This window comes from Eulemur rufifrons, chromosome 8 (assembly GCF_041146395.1).
Source record: "Eulemur rufifrons isolate Redbay chromosome 8, OSU_ERuf_1, whole genome shotgun sequence".
Taxonomy (NCBI): Eukaryota; Metazoa; Chordata; class Mammalia; order Primates; family Lemuridae; genus Eulemur; species Eulemur rufifrons.
The window spans coordinates 35,308,720-35,326,680 of NC_090990.1; the positions used below are offsets into that span (position 1 = coordinate 35,308,720).

General features: G+C 46.8%; 1 protein-coding gene across 3 annotated transcripts in view; it reads right to left on the reverse strand.

Annotated features, from left to right (window-relative positions):
- Window positions 1–2,517: 2,517 nt before the first annotated feature.
- AGBL4 (AGBL carboxypeptidase 4) overlaps window positions 2,518–17,961 on the reverse strand; it is a 1,250,690-nt gene continuing 1,235,246 nt past the window's right edge. For 2 of the 3 annotated variants that reach the window (XM_069477908.1, XM_069477907.1), the window contains exons 12-13: window positions 10,178–10,274; window positions 2,518–3,938 (exon numbers count right to left, since the gene is read on the reverse strand). In XM_069477908.1, the coding sequence (XP_069334009.1) occupies window positions 3,818–3,938; window positions 10,178–10,274 (218 nt within the window). In that variant the 3' untranslated portion in view covers window positions 2,518–3,817. Of the gene's footprint in view, window positions 3,941–5,390; window positions 5,416–10,177; window positions 10,275–17,961 lie in introns of all 3 variants that reach the window. The other variant, XM_069477909.1, reaches the window with a different exon arrangement.

Sequence of the window (17,961 nt, forward strand, 5' to 3'; positions counted from 1 at the left end):
TGGAGTGGCAAGAAGGAACTCAGACAGGTGTGTGCAAGTGAGAGATGGGAAGAAGATGGGGCTTCTGCAGCAGGTGCTAAAAAGTTCTGAAATTTTTGCACATTTTTCCCAGCCTGAAAACCTACATGCCCACTTCCCCTCTCCCTATCCTCTACTACATCTCAATGGTGCCATTGTTTACTTTTTATTCTGCTTTAACATGATTTTACTTGGAGACAAATGGAGAAGGCCCGGTGTGAAGTGGAAAGGGAGCTGTATTTGAACCCAAGTTCTCATTAGCTATATGAATGCAAACAAAGGATTTTACCTTTAGGACTCTCAATTTTATCACCTGGGAAATGTAGAAAATGATACTTACCTTATGGGACTGTTGGGAATATCAAATAAGTCAGTGGATACAAAGGCAGGTAACACAATGCCTGGCACACAGTATATGTTCAGTAAATACTTGGTAGATGTACGAATTGATGCTCAACAAATGTTAATCACCCCACACTTCCATGGTTGGTTAAGATCTTACAAGTTGGAAAATAAGCTGGGGTTCTCTAAGGCAAGTCTCAGGTGTGTCAGCTAAATTACAGTGAAAGGATACAAGTTCCTTTTGTGCCCCCTGCCCCTGTCCCCACTCAAAAGGCAATAGGAAATCTCCTAGGTAAAGACTCACTGCTGCTGCTGAGCAAACAACAGTATCACCAGCCCCCTCTGCTGTGGGCTTCAGCAGCCAAGAAGCTGGGTCGCCTTCAGCTTGTCTACCACAGCTTCTGAGGGTAAATCCACCTTTAGTCCTATCTCTGAGCCTCTGGACTTGATGCGGAGCAAAACTACCACTGCATCAGTGTGGAGAGTTGTGAGAGCCACATAGAGAGACACGGCATGTTTCCTCTCCTTCCCACCCTTCCTTTGTGCATAGTTGTCTCACTCTCCTCAGAAATGCACAGAGCACTGGTTTGCTGGCTGGTTCTGCCTGCCTTGGCTTTAATCTGAGAAGGAAGTAGGTAGACAAGATGGGCTGGTGCACCCCTGCCGGGGCTGGGTGGGCCAGTAGCTTCTGCCTGGTTCACCTACTGGCTTGGTGCTGTCCTCCATCTCAGTGCTTTCCCCACTACGTTTAGGCTATAGGTATAAACTTGTCCAAGGAGTTGAATGGGCCAAGGCCACTCGAAGGGCCACTGACAAACCCTGGTGTCTTGGCTAGCCCTTTCCTTTCTGCTCTGCCACTGTGGAGAACCAGACAGTCCTACTGCAAACACACCCTACAGTCTGCCTTATAGCTAGGTTTTTCCCTCTCAAGGAATACTAAATGTTAGCATATGCTGTAATTCAGAGACATTTAATGTCACTGTGTCTAGTGTTAAATGATACTTTTTATACTGCATACTCCATTCTCTGACATCCAGAAATGTAACCTCCTGTCTCCTGTCGTTTTTCTCCAGAGACATAGACTAGGAGGTGATGCTGCAGAGCATCAAGCTTCTAATCAAGCATCCCCCTTTATTTCCTGTCTGACAGATGTTTGTTCAGACTCTGCTTGCATACCTCTGGTGACGGGGAGCTCACTGTCTTCCAAGGGAGTCCATCCAGTGGGCGGCAACTCTACTCACTAGAAATTTTTCCTTATCCTGAGCAGAAATCTGTCTTACTGAGATTTGCTCCCTGAATTTGGTTATTGCTTCTGGGAAACACAGAACAAGTTTGCTTCTTTTGTCCTGTGATCTCCCTTCAACATTTTAGAAACTGTGATATTTCTTTCCTATCCTTACCCCTCTCATTTTTTCATTTCAGGGATAAACCACTCCAGTCTCCTCATCCATCTCTAATGTGGAATGATTTGCAGACACCTCACCATTCTAGTCACACTCCAAATGATCATAGCTACCGTTTAGTGAGCACATAAATATTCTTGCTGACATTTCCCACACCTAAGTTCATTAGATCTTTATTATAATGAAGTAGATATTACTATTACCCTCTTTTAGATGAGGAAACCAAGATCCAGAGATGTTAAATAAATTGCCTGAGATCACATAGACTTCATGAAGTAGAACCAGGGTTTGAATGCAGAATTAGAACTGAGAGTTACCTGGTTCCAAGGTTTTGCTCTTAAATCATTAGCACACTGGCTTCCTGTGTGGCCTGTGATGCAATTAATGCAGTTTTTAAAGTGTGGGCCAATACATGATCACAACATTATGGAAGTGGCCTGGCCGGGGAAAAATGGATCTGGACTCGCCTCTCTCATTTTATGCAGTCTGCTTCTCCTCCTCTACCTAAAATGACGCTAATGTTGCTGACAGGCTGCCACACTGCTGGCTCAGGTCGAGCTGGTTGCAGTCAAATAAACTCCCCAGGACTCTGACATAGGAACTGCTGGAAGTTCAAGTCTTGACTGTTCCTCCTTATCCTGATGACAGAGTCCCTGACCTCAAAGCGAGGGTTACACCAACTTTGGTTGGCTGATTGAGGCAGTGGGAGACCTACAGGGAGAGGTGCCAAGAATGCTCAGAGGAACAGAGTTGTTGAACAAACCACTTTATTTGTGTTCCTCTGGGCAACAAGAACCCAGGGAGAAGCTGTATATACAACACATTTGTAGCCAACTAACATATGGTTCTTTGTTATCATTTCTGAAAACTAACATGCAAAAGGAGAGCAAGTTTTGCTCCTGATTTTTGCAACAAACTTCAAAAATAAATCTCCAACCCAAACCAAAAAAAAATAAAAAAATGCTTAACCGGAGTTTTGTGCTAAAGGCCCTATCTCCCTCGAGCCTCCTTTCCTCTCCCTATCTCCTAATCCTCATTTCCGGGAGGTCATTTTAATTAGCAGGCTGTCATGGTGACTCAGCCTGCTGCTTCCACAGACAGGAAGGGAGCAGACTCCCCTGGACCCATTCATCATACAAAGGCACTTTACTCTTCAGAAAAATGCACAATATTTAGCTTGCCCCACCTTGGGAATTGCTAACTGCTGTGGTTCTATTTTATCATTCCTACCTGCCTCAGGGTGCCTCCTTCTGTCTTTTGTATCTTCCTTACCTGGCAACCACCCTTTCCTCATGGCAGATTTTCAATGCCCACCTCTTCAGGGGCCAGTTTGACCCCTGCCATCTAGGATCTGGAGACCTTAACCATGATAGAACTTTTGAAATGAGTGATCAATACTTATTGTCTTTGGAGCTAAATTTCAATTAAACTACCCAGAAAACTGGGAAATAGCTCTCAGAACAGTTTTTAAAGTTGCATGCTGGCATTTGGGGGAATCAGGAAGCATGTAGCTTATAGATATGGTGATTGTATATCTAGGAACACCGATTTCAAAAATTCTGTCCCATTGTTCCCAATAGTACATTTGCCTTTGGGTTGCATGTGTCACTGCTGTTGTTTGGATCAGAAAATAGGGACATTGCATTTCTAAAGCTGTAAATGACCACAGCCTATTTTAGTGCTGTAACTAAACAACTTAGAAAGGGAAAGGGGCTTTGAAAGAACTGACCTGAGATGTGTCAAACCTCTCAAAAGAGATGTGTAGGTTCTCCTCATCCTGGAGGATTTCTATGTTGTGAAAAACAGCATCTATGCTCACCTGGTTTCAGCCTCCTGTTTTGTTCCTGAGCCTTGAGCTAAAGTCTCACAATTGATTTTCCATTGGTAAAAGGGAAAATCAATGATGAAATTTCTCATTTTTTTTCCTTCCCTTTCACTAGCGTATGCATTATCCCACAAACCCTTGTCTTGGAACCTAGAGAAGGGTGATAAATTTCATGCCCCAGCAGAAAATGCATGTGCCTGTCCCCCAAGCCCTCTGGGACTCCATGTCTTTAAAAAGGGTTTGAAGGGTCTTTGTGGTTCACTGATCTTCTCTTGTCCCCTTTGCCGTTGGGGTAGTTGCTGGCCGAGCCCCGCAGGAGTGGGTGCTTGTAGGGAGGGGGTTTTTCTTTCCTGCAAAGGGGGAGATAACAGAAAGAGAAGAGACAGCACATATACACGCTGTAATGAAATCATTCGTGTGCATGTCTATCTCTCCCACTGGATTGTGACCTCCTAGAAACAGTGGCCTTGTTATCTTCTTCTCTGTGTCCCCAGAACCCGGCGCAGGGCTTGATTCAAAGCAGGCACTGCAACTCTGTGAATGCCTGGTAGATAGATGGATGGATACATCGCAACATCTGGTTCTGGAAAAAACTTAACAGTCCTACAGTTCCAACTCTTCCACCTTTCCACCCTGATTCCAACTCATTTGACCCATTCCGTGATGGGATAGGGATGGACACACAGAAGAGCTATAACTTGGGAGAGCCTGGAACCTCGTTCCCTCCATAACCACCATGGGTTTCAGAGTCCCTTTCATATTTCTCAGCATAACCAAATTATGGCATTTCATACCATCTGTCTCCCCAACAAGCTTGGGAGCCCTTGGAGATCAGAGATGTGCCTGGTTCATCTCTCTGTCTCAGCACCCAGCACCCATGCAACATCCTTCACACCACTGTCAAGTAATTGTCCTTTGTCTGTTTTGCTCACATACTAGATTATGAGCTCCTTGTGGGTAGGGACCATGTTTTATTCATTTTTAACTTTTCCTTCATATAGGGCCTTGTTTGTTTGTTATGGTGTTGACTGATAAATTGATGTGACATTCATTTAGTCACTGAACTAATATTTATTTGCAGTGGAAGGAGTGGACTTTAGAGCCAGAGGAACTGAACTGAATTCCCCAGTCAGCTGCATGAGAGAGGTGTGACTGCAGGCAAGTTATGCAACTTCTCTGAGCTTCATTTGTATCGGAAGTTATTTAACTTGTGATCTTGAGGTGGTGTTGCAAGGTTAAATAAGATAGTATGAGTAAACGCATTTAGTGTCTTCCCTTCCCTACTGTAATTTACAAAGTTATGCTGCTAGTTGCTAGGCATGGTCCTACAGACTCTGGAGATGACAAAGATGAGCAGACATTGATACTGTCCTCAGGTTTCGTAAAGCTTGGTAGAGGAGATAGTTGCACAAAATAATAATTACGATGCACTGCAGAAAGTAGTTAATGCCATAGATATGGGAATCTCTTGGGCTAAATTTGAATTAGGATTGAAGAAGTGGCTTCTGGTGACTCATCATGCTCTGACCTTGGAGCACCATTTTGCTTCATTGTTGCTGACTCATAAATAAGGTAAAGACAGAACAAGTGTCAGCACACAAAGGGACACCTTACTCTAACCCATCTCACCTGCCAGGAAGCCTCACTGTCTAAAAATCGACATTTACTGAAGACCCTTGCTAACACGGTGAGACTGTCTAGTGTAGGTGAGACACAGCTGGATGGCAGTGCCCATTAATACCCTAAACATACGCTTGGAATGTTGCTTAAGGGCAATGTGATGTTGAAGCAGTCCCTTCCTTTCTCTGAGCCTCTACTTCTTCATTTCTAGAATAGGAGAAGAATCCATGCTCTTCCTGCCTCATAGGCTTTAGTAAATAGAGGCTGAGGAGGAGCTTTGTAAATGGGGAGTGTGGTTCTTAACACCCAAAGGGAGCACAAGACACAAGATGGGTATGTTTTCATGGGGGCAAAGGAAGGTACACTTGCCCTAGAGAGGCAAGCCCAGGTTTGGTCACAGGTGGAGCAGCCACAGGTGGATGGTGGCCTGGGGACGAGGTGTGCAGTGGCAAGGAAGGATTGTGAATGTGTAGAATGACTTTGGGAGGTGGATCAGAGGCAAAGAGCCTCTAATCAAAGATAGGGTCACACAGAGAGAGAGAGAGGAGGCCCTGGAAGGCAAATACTCCTTACTTGTTGGCCTCTGCAGAGGCTGCTCCCCTCCCTACCTCTCCAGACTCACCTCCTCTGGGAAGCCGACTTCTGAGAAAACAAGCCCCTTCCTTCTCTCAGCTTCTGCAGCACTTTGTCCACCACGTCACCCTTCACACTGCCATTTTCTAGGTAGGTCTTTGCCCATCTGTTTCTTTCAAGACTTCGTCAGTTTGATGTGTTTTTGTTTTCTCTATAATTGCTAAGCCAAGTGCTGGTCTGGTATGGAGTGGGTCTTTGAAGAGTGTTGGACAACTAGAAATGACCTTTGACTCTTATCTTTACCATCTCTTTTGCTCTAAAAGTCCTGCCCTTGTCATTGTCTTGGAATATGTCTTGTTAGGTCCTGCTTCAGCCTTCCCACACCCTATCCCCTAACATGGAAAATACCCTTTCTCTTTCTGTTTCATCAATCCAAATTCAACACGTCCTTTAAAAACAAGTTTAAGCCCTCACTGCCTCCCCTGGAAGGGAGTCTTATTGGCATATGCCTGCCAGCTACCAAACACTTGCCAGATTGTGTGGGAGGCTAATTTCTGGCTGGGTCTTACTTTTCCTTTTTATAGTGTGAAAGGGTTGAAGTGGATGATTTCTGGGGGCTTCTTCAGTTCTACCATTGCAGTTCAGTTACATTTAGGGCATATATAGGACTTAATTTGTGCTAGGCCCTGCAGATGCACTAAGGATAAAAAAGTGATTAAGACAGTTCTCAAGGAGCAGACTGTCTAGCGGGGAAGCCAGACACGCAAAGATGCTGTGACAGTGCACATGGGACACACACCATGCTAGAGGTATGTACAAAACACAGGAGCTCAGCAGAGAGGAAGCAGCTCTGTCTTAGGCGGAGAACAGCAACAAGAAAACAGAGGGTGTGATATTTGTCCTGAGTTTTGAAAGATAAGTGGGAGTTCACCATTATAAGCAGAAAGGAAGAACATTCCAGGAAGAGCAGAAAGGATGCACAAAGACAGGGAAGCATGGAAACAGCTAACTTGTCCAGGCTGCAGCGTAGGACATGAAGTGGTAAGAATCAGGTGGGTGGAGAGGTTGATACAGGGATAGAGGTGTGGGAGGAAGCAGTAAATGCAGTTTAAAATGTAGGGGAAAAAAATGTAGGCCAAGGTCTTAAATAGCAAGAAGAAAAGCTGAAACGTTGCCCTGAAACTAATGAGGAGCTATAGAAGGTTTTTGAGGGAAGGTACAATCTGACATGTAGTTGAGTACTTATTATACACTGTCCAATATTGCTACCTTTGCATGTGCACCTGCTTTTATCCTCCATAAATCTGGGCTCCTGATGGGCAGGGGTTATGTATAATCCTACAGCACTTGGCACAGGGCCTGGAACATGGTGGGTTCTAGTGTGTTGAGTAGCTTTCAAGCCCCGCTGTGCACACATACACACATCCTGACCTCACCACACAGCCAGCTCTCCCAGCCTGTTGCTGGGCCTGAGCCCCCTCACCCAGAGGCCAGCCCACCCTCCACGCTCATGCTCTGTCTACCCACAGAAACGCACCTGGCATGTTCCTTCTTCCTGTCTAACTTTATCCCCTTGGACGGGTATTTTTGACTTCAGTTCTGTGACTGTGTCACTGTGGTCCAAATAAATGTGGGGTCTCAGCTTTGGTTATCAATGCCATGTCCTTGAGCCTGAGCTCTTGTGCCTACATTGCTGCCCCTCCCCAGGGATCCTATCCAAAGGTAGCCTAACACCCAAGGATGCTGACAGCCCCCTGCCAGCATGTGGGTGGAAACCGACATATTGTAATTATCCATGGAGATGGGAGAAAACGAGGATTAATTTTGAGTCAAAACATGTAATTTTCCCTTAAAACCAGAACTGCTCTTTCACTTAAGCGATTTGATGCTTGGTTGGAAAATAATACAAAAAAAGGGGGGAAGTATTCAAATCCCAAATCAGAGCTCAGAGCCTTGTATCCTCCCTGGAATTCGTTTTTTAAAGGATTACTGACCAATTTAGAGCTAAGTGTTGTTCATGGTTTTATGAGGCAGAGGTGTAGGGATACGGAGGAAGTTAATTTTATTTTAAATTTAAGGGTGGGTGCGTTTACCTAAAGTCCACAAGGCTGTGGACTTGTAAGGAATGAGCTCTCCAGCTCTTTTCTAAAGAGGGCTCCAAAGCTCAGGGCAAAGACGTGTCACGAACAGCGGAACTCAGGGCCCTGAGAACTCCCCTGCATCCTTTAGACCGAGCTGCAGGGCCCCCTCCCTGCCCCACCTCCCACAACGCTGCACTGGCTGATGCTGAGCACACCGGGCTGGGGCGAGGGCCTGGGCTCCGGTCCTGGCTCTGACTGCATAGCCCCAACCAGGCCCTTCTGCTCCTTGGGCCCCAGTGTCCTCATGTGTACCATGAAGAGAGACTAGGTGAACGCTAAAGTCTCCCTGAGTTTCAGCACCATCTCACTGGCCTGTGACAACGCAACATGCCGAAAAAAGTGGTGAAGGATCAAGATAATTTTATTCAGGCTGACAGAGGACCTGAAAGAGACAATCCCCAAACTAACTTGTAAATGAGTCTTTTGAGTTTTATAAAGCTTTAAATTTTTAAGCACTTTAACCAATCAAGAATGACTTCTAAGTATGAACTAAGCATTTTCCCCTGGAGGTGAGCTCCTCAGAGGCAGGGGTCATGCTTTCATCAGCTACTCACGCCGGCATCTTCTTCCTGCCAAGGGCCTGGCATACACTGTCGCCTTCCTGAGTGAGTGAGTGAATGCATATATGCAAGCGTGCTCAGTGAAGCACAGGCACTTAAAGGGCACAAGAACTAGATGTGATTCTGCTGCAGGAGTTTCTAAAACCCCAGGATGGGGGACCAAAGACCCCAGGTGATCTATGAACAATCCGAGACAGGGTGTCAGAGTACATTTTTATGCAGACTCTACATGGACCCGGGGCTTGGAGATATGTACACATGGCATTGCAGAACGTGGGCCCTGAAACGTCATCCATCCCAACCAGGCAAGTCAAGGGGCTTTCCCTCGGCCATGATGGGCTGGTTGCAAATCTGGGGCTGTAACCCAGAAATGAGAGGAGATGAAAACATTTATCATGCACCTCTTGGCTGCTGAGCACCATGCTAAGCTTGCTAATCTGCAAAATATATTTAGAGGTTGTTATTACCTCCATGCACAGGTAGGTAGAGAAAAGATTCAAGAGGCCAAGAAACTTTCCTAAGATCCCCAAACTTGTATGAGCCTGAGAGAATTTGAATCCACACTGATGAACTTCCACTTGAGGTGGAGGTTAGTTGAACTTCAGTTCAGCTGCAAACCCTGGCTCTACCAAAAACTCTTTGACCTCAGGCAATTCAGACCTTCTCTTTATCTTTCTGAGCCTCCTTTTCCTCATTTGTAAGGTGGAGAATATAATGTCTATGAGGAATAAATAAGATGTCGTACAAAAAGTACTTTATACAATAAATAACAGTGATTTATATTGTTTTTATTAATAATAGGGTAGGGAGGAAAGTGCATCAGTGCAAAGGCCCTGAGCCACCAAAGTACATGGACAAGGTCATGAGCAAGGTCAGTGGAAAGAATGGTCTGGCAGGAGCCGGGATTTGGGCATGGTCATATCCCTCAAGGAAGATAGACCACTGGGGAGTAGGAAATGAGCCCAAGAGATAAGGCAGGGCTATATTCCAGATGTCATTGGATGTCACTGCCCAAATGTTCACTTGGCTCACTGCCAGCAGGCATGGAAACACTCAGAACTTCAAGCTCTGGCCCAGCCCTCAGTCAGGACAGATGCTCACCTCCCGACCTTCTCTCCTCACTGGCCCCACAAATTGGCCCCAGCAGAGTAGCTGAGGTAGAACTTCTCGGGAGTGTGTCCTCTCCAGCCCCAAACCTTCATACCTTCAGGGAAGGGGACTATACTGACAGGATATATGTATGCCTAGCACTGTTCTGGGTGCTTTGACACACATCTCACAATAATCCTATAAGCAAGTACCATTGTCCTCACTCTACAGATGAGGAAACCAAAGGATTGGAGAAGTTGGTGTAGGACCCTAGAGCATGGGCTGTCAGATGAAGTAGCATATGGAGACACTGAGACTAACCTAAAACAATGACTGAACTCAGCTCCCAGCAACACGCCCATCCCTGCGGATTCCCATGTTAGACCCAGAAATATGCCCCCCACACAGTGTCTCACCCCTTACTGATACTTATGCTCAGGAAATATGCTCTGCTGCCCCACACAATCTCTGTGGCAGGGCCGAGATTATCTTTCCCGTGGCTCGGATGGGAAACCAAGAGCCAGTGAGAGGCTAAGGGAACTTGCCCCTGAACACAAAGCCCGTTAAGCAGGACCTGAGCCCAGACGGCTCTGGGCTGCCACTTACCGCAGCCTCGGCATGGGAATCGCCACCTTCTCAACCAGCGGGTTCAGCCGATAATAATCCAGAAACGTTCTTGCCACGTTCCGCCCCAGCTTCATATCTGCATGTGTGTGCGTTAAGGAGAAACTCGGGAAAGGACTGAGAGCGAAAAGAGGACTACCAATAAAAATGACATGGTAGTAAAAACAGGAACACCACTCACTGTTCTAGCATGAGTACGTACTCTCTTGTTTGATCCTCATGAAAGCTTAACTAGTAATTACTATTATTCTCATTTTACAGATAAGGAAACAGGTGCATAGAAGTTAAGTAATTTGCTTAAGATCACACAACTGGGAAAAGGAGGAGCCAGGATATGGGTCTAGGTAGTCTTATCCCAAAACCTGTGCTTACAGCTTTTAGGATACACTGCAGCCCTTTGGAAATCACTGGGCTTCCCTGGTCTGGCCTCAGGTGGCTCAGGATGGAGCCAGATAAGCAGAACCCAAGGGCAAGAGACCTTTGTTGTTTATAGACCAGGGCCTGTCTGACCCTCAGGTAACCTCAGGTACAGTGATAAAACTCCCTGTGACCCTAAATAGTGTCCCCATTCCACTGTGAAGTTCTACCAATAATGAGTCATTAGGCTAAAGATTCATGACTTGTTAAAGTACAAACTCCCCAGGGAAGGGGAAAGGACTGATTTCATGATGATCATTAACACCTTAGTATGAATTAGTACAACAATCATCTGTTCAACAACACACGGTACCAGTTCTGTGTATTATATCCCACATCTCTGGGCCTTTACATATGCTATTTCCTGTCTTAAATGCCTTTCCCCTGGCTCGTTTATACCCATCAGTTCTCCAATTAGGTGACATGTCTTTAGTAGAGTCTTCTAGTATACTCCTCACCTCTCCTCCCAGGGCTATGATCGGTGCCCTTGCCTCATTCTTCCATGGCTTCCGAACTATTAAGCACATTCAAAGTGCTTATCACTTACTTCATAGTCTGGGGATTACGCATTTAACCACTTTAACCCTTAACCTCCTTCTCCCTCTCCCCTCAGCTCTGAACATCCAAGCTGTCACAAACTCTTCTCCATGAGACCTCCTATCTCTTGAATTTGTCCACTTCTTTCTACTCTCCTAGAATAGGCCATCATCATCTTTCCCCTGGATTACTGTCATCCTGTCCTAAGGGGCCTCCCTGCCACAGGAGTGCCCCAGCCTTGTCCATTTTCTTCAGTGTAGCCAGGTCTGACTGTGTCACCCAGCTGAGTAAAACACTTCAGTGGCTCCCAGTTGCTTTAAGGTCCACATTTCTGAGCATGATTTACAAGGCCATTCATAGCTGGGTCCTTGACTATTCTCCAAGCTTTGTGCTTGCTATCTATCCTCCTTGCCCTCCACATCCCCCAAGTACTGAACTTCTGCCTCCGAGCCTTTGCCCAAACCATGCCACCTGCCCAGAGCACTGTCCCTGCCTTCTCAGGCTTCAGACCTCAGTTCACTTGTCACTTTACTGGATAAGTCTTCCTCAGCTGCCCTTGCTGGGATGGGGTCCCTCCTGGGTTCTCCCACAGCCTCTTCGTCCAAGTCTTCACCAACAGGACCGCCCATCAGACTGTATTTTAACCATCTCTTGTTTGAACTGGCCTCTTCTGGTCTGCAAGCTCTTTGAGGCAGAGACCATGTCTGTCTTATTCATCACCTGAATACCCACATACTCACCTGGCAATAAGTGTGAAATATATATTTGTTGAATGAATAATAATAGCTAATACTTAAATAATGTTTAATATGTGCTGGCCAATCTTTTAAGTGCTTTATGTATATTGACTCACTTAATCCTCACAATAACCCAATGAGGTAGGTATATTATTCCCACTGTTCAGAGAGGGTAAGTGATTTCCCCAAAGGTTGGGCACCCAATCAGTGATGGCGCTGGAACTGAACCTAAGCACCCTGGCTCCCTGTGTTCAACTGCCTCCCTAAACTACCTCTCCAGGAGAGCCTCCCAGGCCCACGCCGTTTCATATTCACTTCTGTGTCTCTTGCCTAATATACGGTAGGGAACCCTCAGCCTACTGAGAGACAACTCACATCCCTGACCCAGGAGTATATTGGGGGCACGCAGATGACACATAGAGGAGCAGGAACCTGAGGTTGGTCCAAGGGGCTCTCTGGAGAAGGCCTGTTCTCAGCTGGACTACATAGGCAGGACAACTGAAGAGGGCATTTCAGGGAGAGGACACAAAGTGAGCAACAGTCCATTCATCCATCCAACAAGCATTTTTGGAAGCCTGCAATGTGTTAGGACCTGTGTGAGGGGAATGCTTGGTGGGAGGGGTCTTGGCAGGTCCCAGTGGAGAGGACAAAGTGGAAAGGGAAGGAAAGATGCCACTGCTTCTGTCTGCAGGATTGCCAGGCGGTTGCCATGGGCCATCCTTCCGTGCTGTCTGGGGCTGGGCCAGGTCTTCTGGGCTTCTGCTCCATCCAAGGCCATGGAGATGGGGAACAGTCAAGAGAGTTCTCACCACCTTCTTCATGAAGTCCCCAGGCTGGGGTTGGACATGGCCCAGGACATGAAAACTAGCATTTATGAAACACCTACTATGTGCCTGGCACTACCCTAAATGTTTTGCCTACATATGCATTTTAGTTTTCAAAATAACTCAGTGATAAAGTCAATTTTATCTCCCTTTTGCTCTGGGAGTTAAGGAATTTGTCCAAGGCTACATAACTGGTAATGGTATGGTCAGGACTCAAATCCAGGCATGTCTGATTGCAGAACCACGAGTTTTCCACTATCCTGGCCCGTTTCCCAACTTGAAGGCACCTTTTCTGTCAAAGTCTGAGTCATTCCAGGCCAGAGCCTGGTGGGAGAAGGAAAAACACCAGACAAGTTGTTTATGACAGTGAGACACACCGTAGGCTCGCTGTGCTCTGGGGCTGCCACCTGCTTTCTTCCTCTGGATGTGACTGACCTTCTCTGTCCTCTTCTTTAAAAAGTTCACAAGCTGGCATTGAGCATGGCCTCTCTGACCAGCAGACCCTGGAGGGAGAATCACTGCCAGGGCCCACAGGGGCGGGCTGCCTGCTTTCGCCCAGCCGGTCTCTAGTCGGCTTCAGGAGAACAAATCAGGGCTGTGTGTGCCGACAGCAAGAGCTACAGAGCACAGAGGAAAGCAGAGGTCCCTGTGGACTGAGCTAAAAGGTCACAGCAGAAGTTTTGGAGGCAGATGTACCTAATCCAAATCCTGGCTCTACCTCATGCTGTGTCTGGCAGATTGTATTTTCCGAAGATGTCTGCAACAATATCTCCCATCTCACATGACCTTGACTCTTCTTCGAAAGGTGTGGTTTATGTCCCCTCCCCTTAACTTTGCGTGGGCTTGTGACTCACTCGCAACCAAAAGAATGGCAGAAGTGGGAGAAGTGACATTGTGGGACTTCTGGAGTGAGGTCATAAAAAGTGATGTAACTTGTACTTGCTTGCTGGACTACTCGAGCTGAGGTCCTGAGCCTCCACGCAAGCAGTCTGACTGCCCTGAGACCTTGAGACAGGGAAAGAGGGAAGGGGGATTCCTGGCCAGCCTACAGCCCCTCTGGCACTCTGCTGTTCCAGCTCCAGCCACGGTCGGACTGCAGCTGCATCAGATTCTAAGCTAGAACCACCCAGCTGAGACCTTCCAAAATTTCTGACTTGCATAGAACACAAGAGAAAAGCTATTGCTGTTTTAAGCCACTAAGTTTTGGGGAGATTTTCTAATGCAGAAATCGGAAACTAGAACACTGTGTGCCTTTGCATAAGCCTCTGTTTCCTCATCTATAAAATGTGCATAATAATGCTTGTCTCACAGGGTTGTTGGGATGGAGCACGTGACTATACCTAGCTGATGAATAACACGGGGGCTGATTGGATGAATGAATGAGGAAGAGAGGAGTCTGATCCCTTCCTTGCCAACCCGTACTGAGAGCCAGACTTGAAGCAACTGTAGGAGATATCCTGTTGATCAATCACCTTGAGCTCTACAAGGGAAAGGAGTTGGGTTATTCCAGTAAAACATCCCACTGTAAGGTGTTGATCGTTTTGGGCAGGCTCTGTTGAAAAGATAGTGTTTTAAAGGTGAGAGTTGTCTGGGACAACCCTCTTTCCCTCCCCTTTCCAGCCCTATAACATACTCCTCAAACCCTGGAGGCCTCACTCCAGATTATTTACTGCAATGGCCCTGCTTGGGTCAAGGAATAGGACATCAGCGGGGAGGAGGGGAGAGAGATTGATTGAACATTTTCAATTAAAACAAGCTGTCTTTGGACAAAGATTTAAGATTCAGGCAAGGAGAGGAAATAACTCTTTTTGGCTGGAATCTTTTTCAATAAGAGAGAAAAAAACTGGGGTGTAAACTCGCAACTATTCATTGTCAACAAAAATCTCAGGATGATCTGTAAATTGAAAATCTCCTCAAAGAAGCATCCTCAGATTCTCATGTAGGTCATTGATCTGTTTCTCACAGACGGCAGGGAATGGCCGGCCACACCGCGCAGGTGGGATCGGGACCCTCAAAGCAGTAAAGTGGGAGGATTCAGCTGGGACTGCCAGAAACTGGGAATGACTTGGTGACTTCTGTGCAGAGCTGTTTTGAAATAAAGGGTGGCTGTCAGTAGCCCCAGACTCCTATTTCACAGGGCCGTTCAATAGTAACGGGGGTGTGAACACTTACGGTGCTTCTCGTTCATCTGTTCGTTCATTCACTCATTCCTTCACGCATTCATTCGAACATTTGCTGGGCCCCTCCTTTGTGTGTATTGCTGTGAGGAGTGATTGATAAAGAAGAATTAGAAAAATACACTTTACAGTCTAGAGGAGGAAACCAACATGCCCCCATAAACTACATTACCAGGCAGGCTGCTGTGTTGTCACCTTCACAAAAGCAACTGCCACCTATTTTAGAGCGTATTCTGTAACGCACACAATGTAGCTACTATCACCAATCCTCACCACAGCCCCGCAAGGTCACAGCCCGATTCTACACATATTTCGCAGACAAGGACACTGAAAATCAGAGAGTTTACATAATTAATCCAGAGTCTTACGGCTTGAAAGTAGCAGAGGTAGCATATGAACCTCAGTGTCCTCTAGTGACATGGATATGCTGTCTCCTCTCGAGTGTGATCATAAATTCAAACATAAAATTCTATGGACATATAGAAGGAGATGGAATTTCAGATGGAAGAATTGTGAAAGGTTTCATGAAGGTGGGCACATAACAAAGATCTCAAGGACAAAGACAGACCTTGAAGGGGACAAAGACAAGCATCAGCAGAGAAGCAGTGTGGCCGGACACATGATGCGAAGTAAGAGCGAAGGGCCCGAGGGCCCATGGAGCTGACGCGTAGATGAAAGGTGAGGCTGCAACATTAGGCAGGAGATGGGTGAATGAAGGCTTTGAGTGCCAAACTAAGGAATTTAAACTTCTATTCTGTAGGCAATAAAAACCAGTGAGCATCTATGTGTTGCATGTGTCATTCATTCACTCAATGTATATTTATTGATCACCCATAATGTTCATGCTCATTGGAAGGCTTAGGGTATACTATGGTTAAAAACAAAACAAAGCAAGACAATGGCTAAGTCTAGAAGCAACGACTGATAGCAAAGTAGTAAAAACCCCCAATAAATACATAACTGCAATTGTAATACTTCTATGAAGAAAATGCACGGGGTCTATAACAGAGGGTAATAGAGGTGTGGGCAGGCCTCTCTGAGGAGGGACATGGAAACTGAGAGGGGACAGTGTTGAAGCAGCATCTATGAGGAGTGAAGGGTCCTCGGGAGGGAGACAGGGATGAAAGCAGGGCTGGCAGGGAGTGACAGGCAAGGGCTGGATCACGTAAGGCCTTCTGGACCTCCTTTCAGGAGTCTGGACTTTCTAAGCACGTGGGAGGCTATGGACGAGTTTGAAGCAGGAAAATGACATGATCTGATTTATATTTTTAAAAGGTCACTGCTGCGCTAAACATCAGAAGGCAAGAGTGGAAGCAGGCAGAGACGCGGGAGGCTACTGCAACAGCCCAGGGTACGATGAGGGGCTGGACTGGACAGAGGCAGTAGAGAGGGGAAGAAGCATTCGGGTCAGGGAGACAGAACCTGCTGCCAGGTTTGACGTGGACCCTGCAGGCGAGGAAGGAGTGAAGGATGACGCCTTTGTGTTAGGCTTTAGCAGCTGGGTGGATGGGGTGCCCGGGTCTGGGATGTGGAAGACTGGGGAAGGAACAGCTGCAGGGGAGAGATTTGGAGTGCAGTTTGGGGCATGCTGGGTTTGAGCTGCCTGTGAGACGTTAAGCACCCAGGTCTTGAATTTGAAATGGGAAACAATCAGACAGTGGGAATGGTTTCTGAATTACCAGCTCTTTGGGATTATTCATGCCACAAACTCTTGCTGACAGTGTGTTCCATTCTGCTCAGATAGCCACCTCTTACTCCCTCCTCTCAGAGTACACCTACCTCAGGGGGTCTCAAGGGCTCTAGGAGAGTGGCAATGACTGAAGGATCTTCTGTTCTCCTGTCTCTGGGCCTCAGGCCTGGGGCCTTCACGGTTTTAATCACTAACTCACCATGTGGCCTTTTCTGGGCCTAACTCCTCTGTGGGTAAATGAGTAGTCTCCCAAGTCCATTGCAGTTAACATGGTATAGTCAAACAAAAGCCCCGACACAATAAGCTTATGAAAATTTCCATCCTCATTCTTTCATTTAACAAATATTTATTGAGAACCTACTATGTGCCAAGTTATTTTAGGACTTGGGATACACAGTGAAGAACACTGACAAAGAGCCCTGTCTTTATCGAGCTTACATTCTAGCTATGGGAGACAAACCGGAAACCTAACACATTTGTGGCGACTACACAGTGTGGCGGAGAGTGACGAGTGCTAGGAGCTAATGACAAAGAGCAGAGTAAAGGGAGCAGGGAGCAGATGGCAGTATTAGGTAGAGGGGCCAGAGGGGCCTCATCGAAAAGGTGGGGTATGCATGGGCTTGGAGGGGACAAAAGAGCTGGCCAGCACCAGGGAGGAGTCGATCCTCCTCATCTGAACCATGATCCCCGACTAGTCATTTCACAACTGGGCTCTTGCTGAATCCAGCCCAATTCCTAAATGCGGATATAATCAGCCTCAGGGCTGAGTCCTTCTGGGTGGGGGTAGGGAACACCTCTTTCTCCCACATGTGGCAGTTTCCTGGCTACCTGCCCTTTCTACCTCCCAGAGCAGCTCCTGGGGACCAGTCTCACACACATTCTCCCACGTGGCCCTCAGCCTGCCTTCCCCACCCTGCTCCTTCCCTCACGGCCTTGCATCTCCGAAGCCTTCTCCACACTGCTCCCTCCATAGCTCTTCCAGAACCCCCAGCAAGCTCACCTGGCCAGCCCTCCGCTGAAGGGTGCTGAGGTCTACCCCACTCCTCAGATACGATACCCCACTTCCTCTCTCCCCGCATGGGAAGCTCTGACCGCTGTCCTTATTTTGCAGATGAGAAATCGAAAGTTACTTGTCTGATCAGGCACATGAAGTATTGGCAAAAGGAGGATTGAAGGCCATTCATTCATTGATTCATGAACATATTTATTAAGTGCCTCCTACATGCCAGACACTGTTCTAGGAGCTGGGGTACAAAAAAGAGAAAAACAGACAATCCCTGTCCTCACGAAGGCCTTTTGTTGCCATCATCCTGCCTTCAAATAAGAAAATTTAACTCCTATCGGCTCCCTGTTTGGAAACCCCCCACCTAGAATTCTTTCTCTG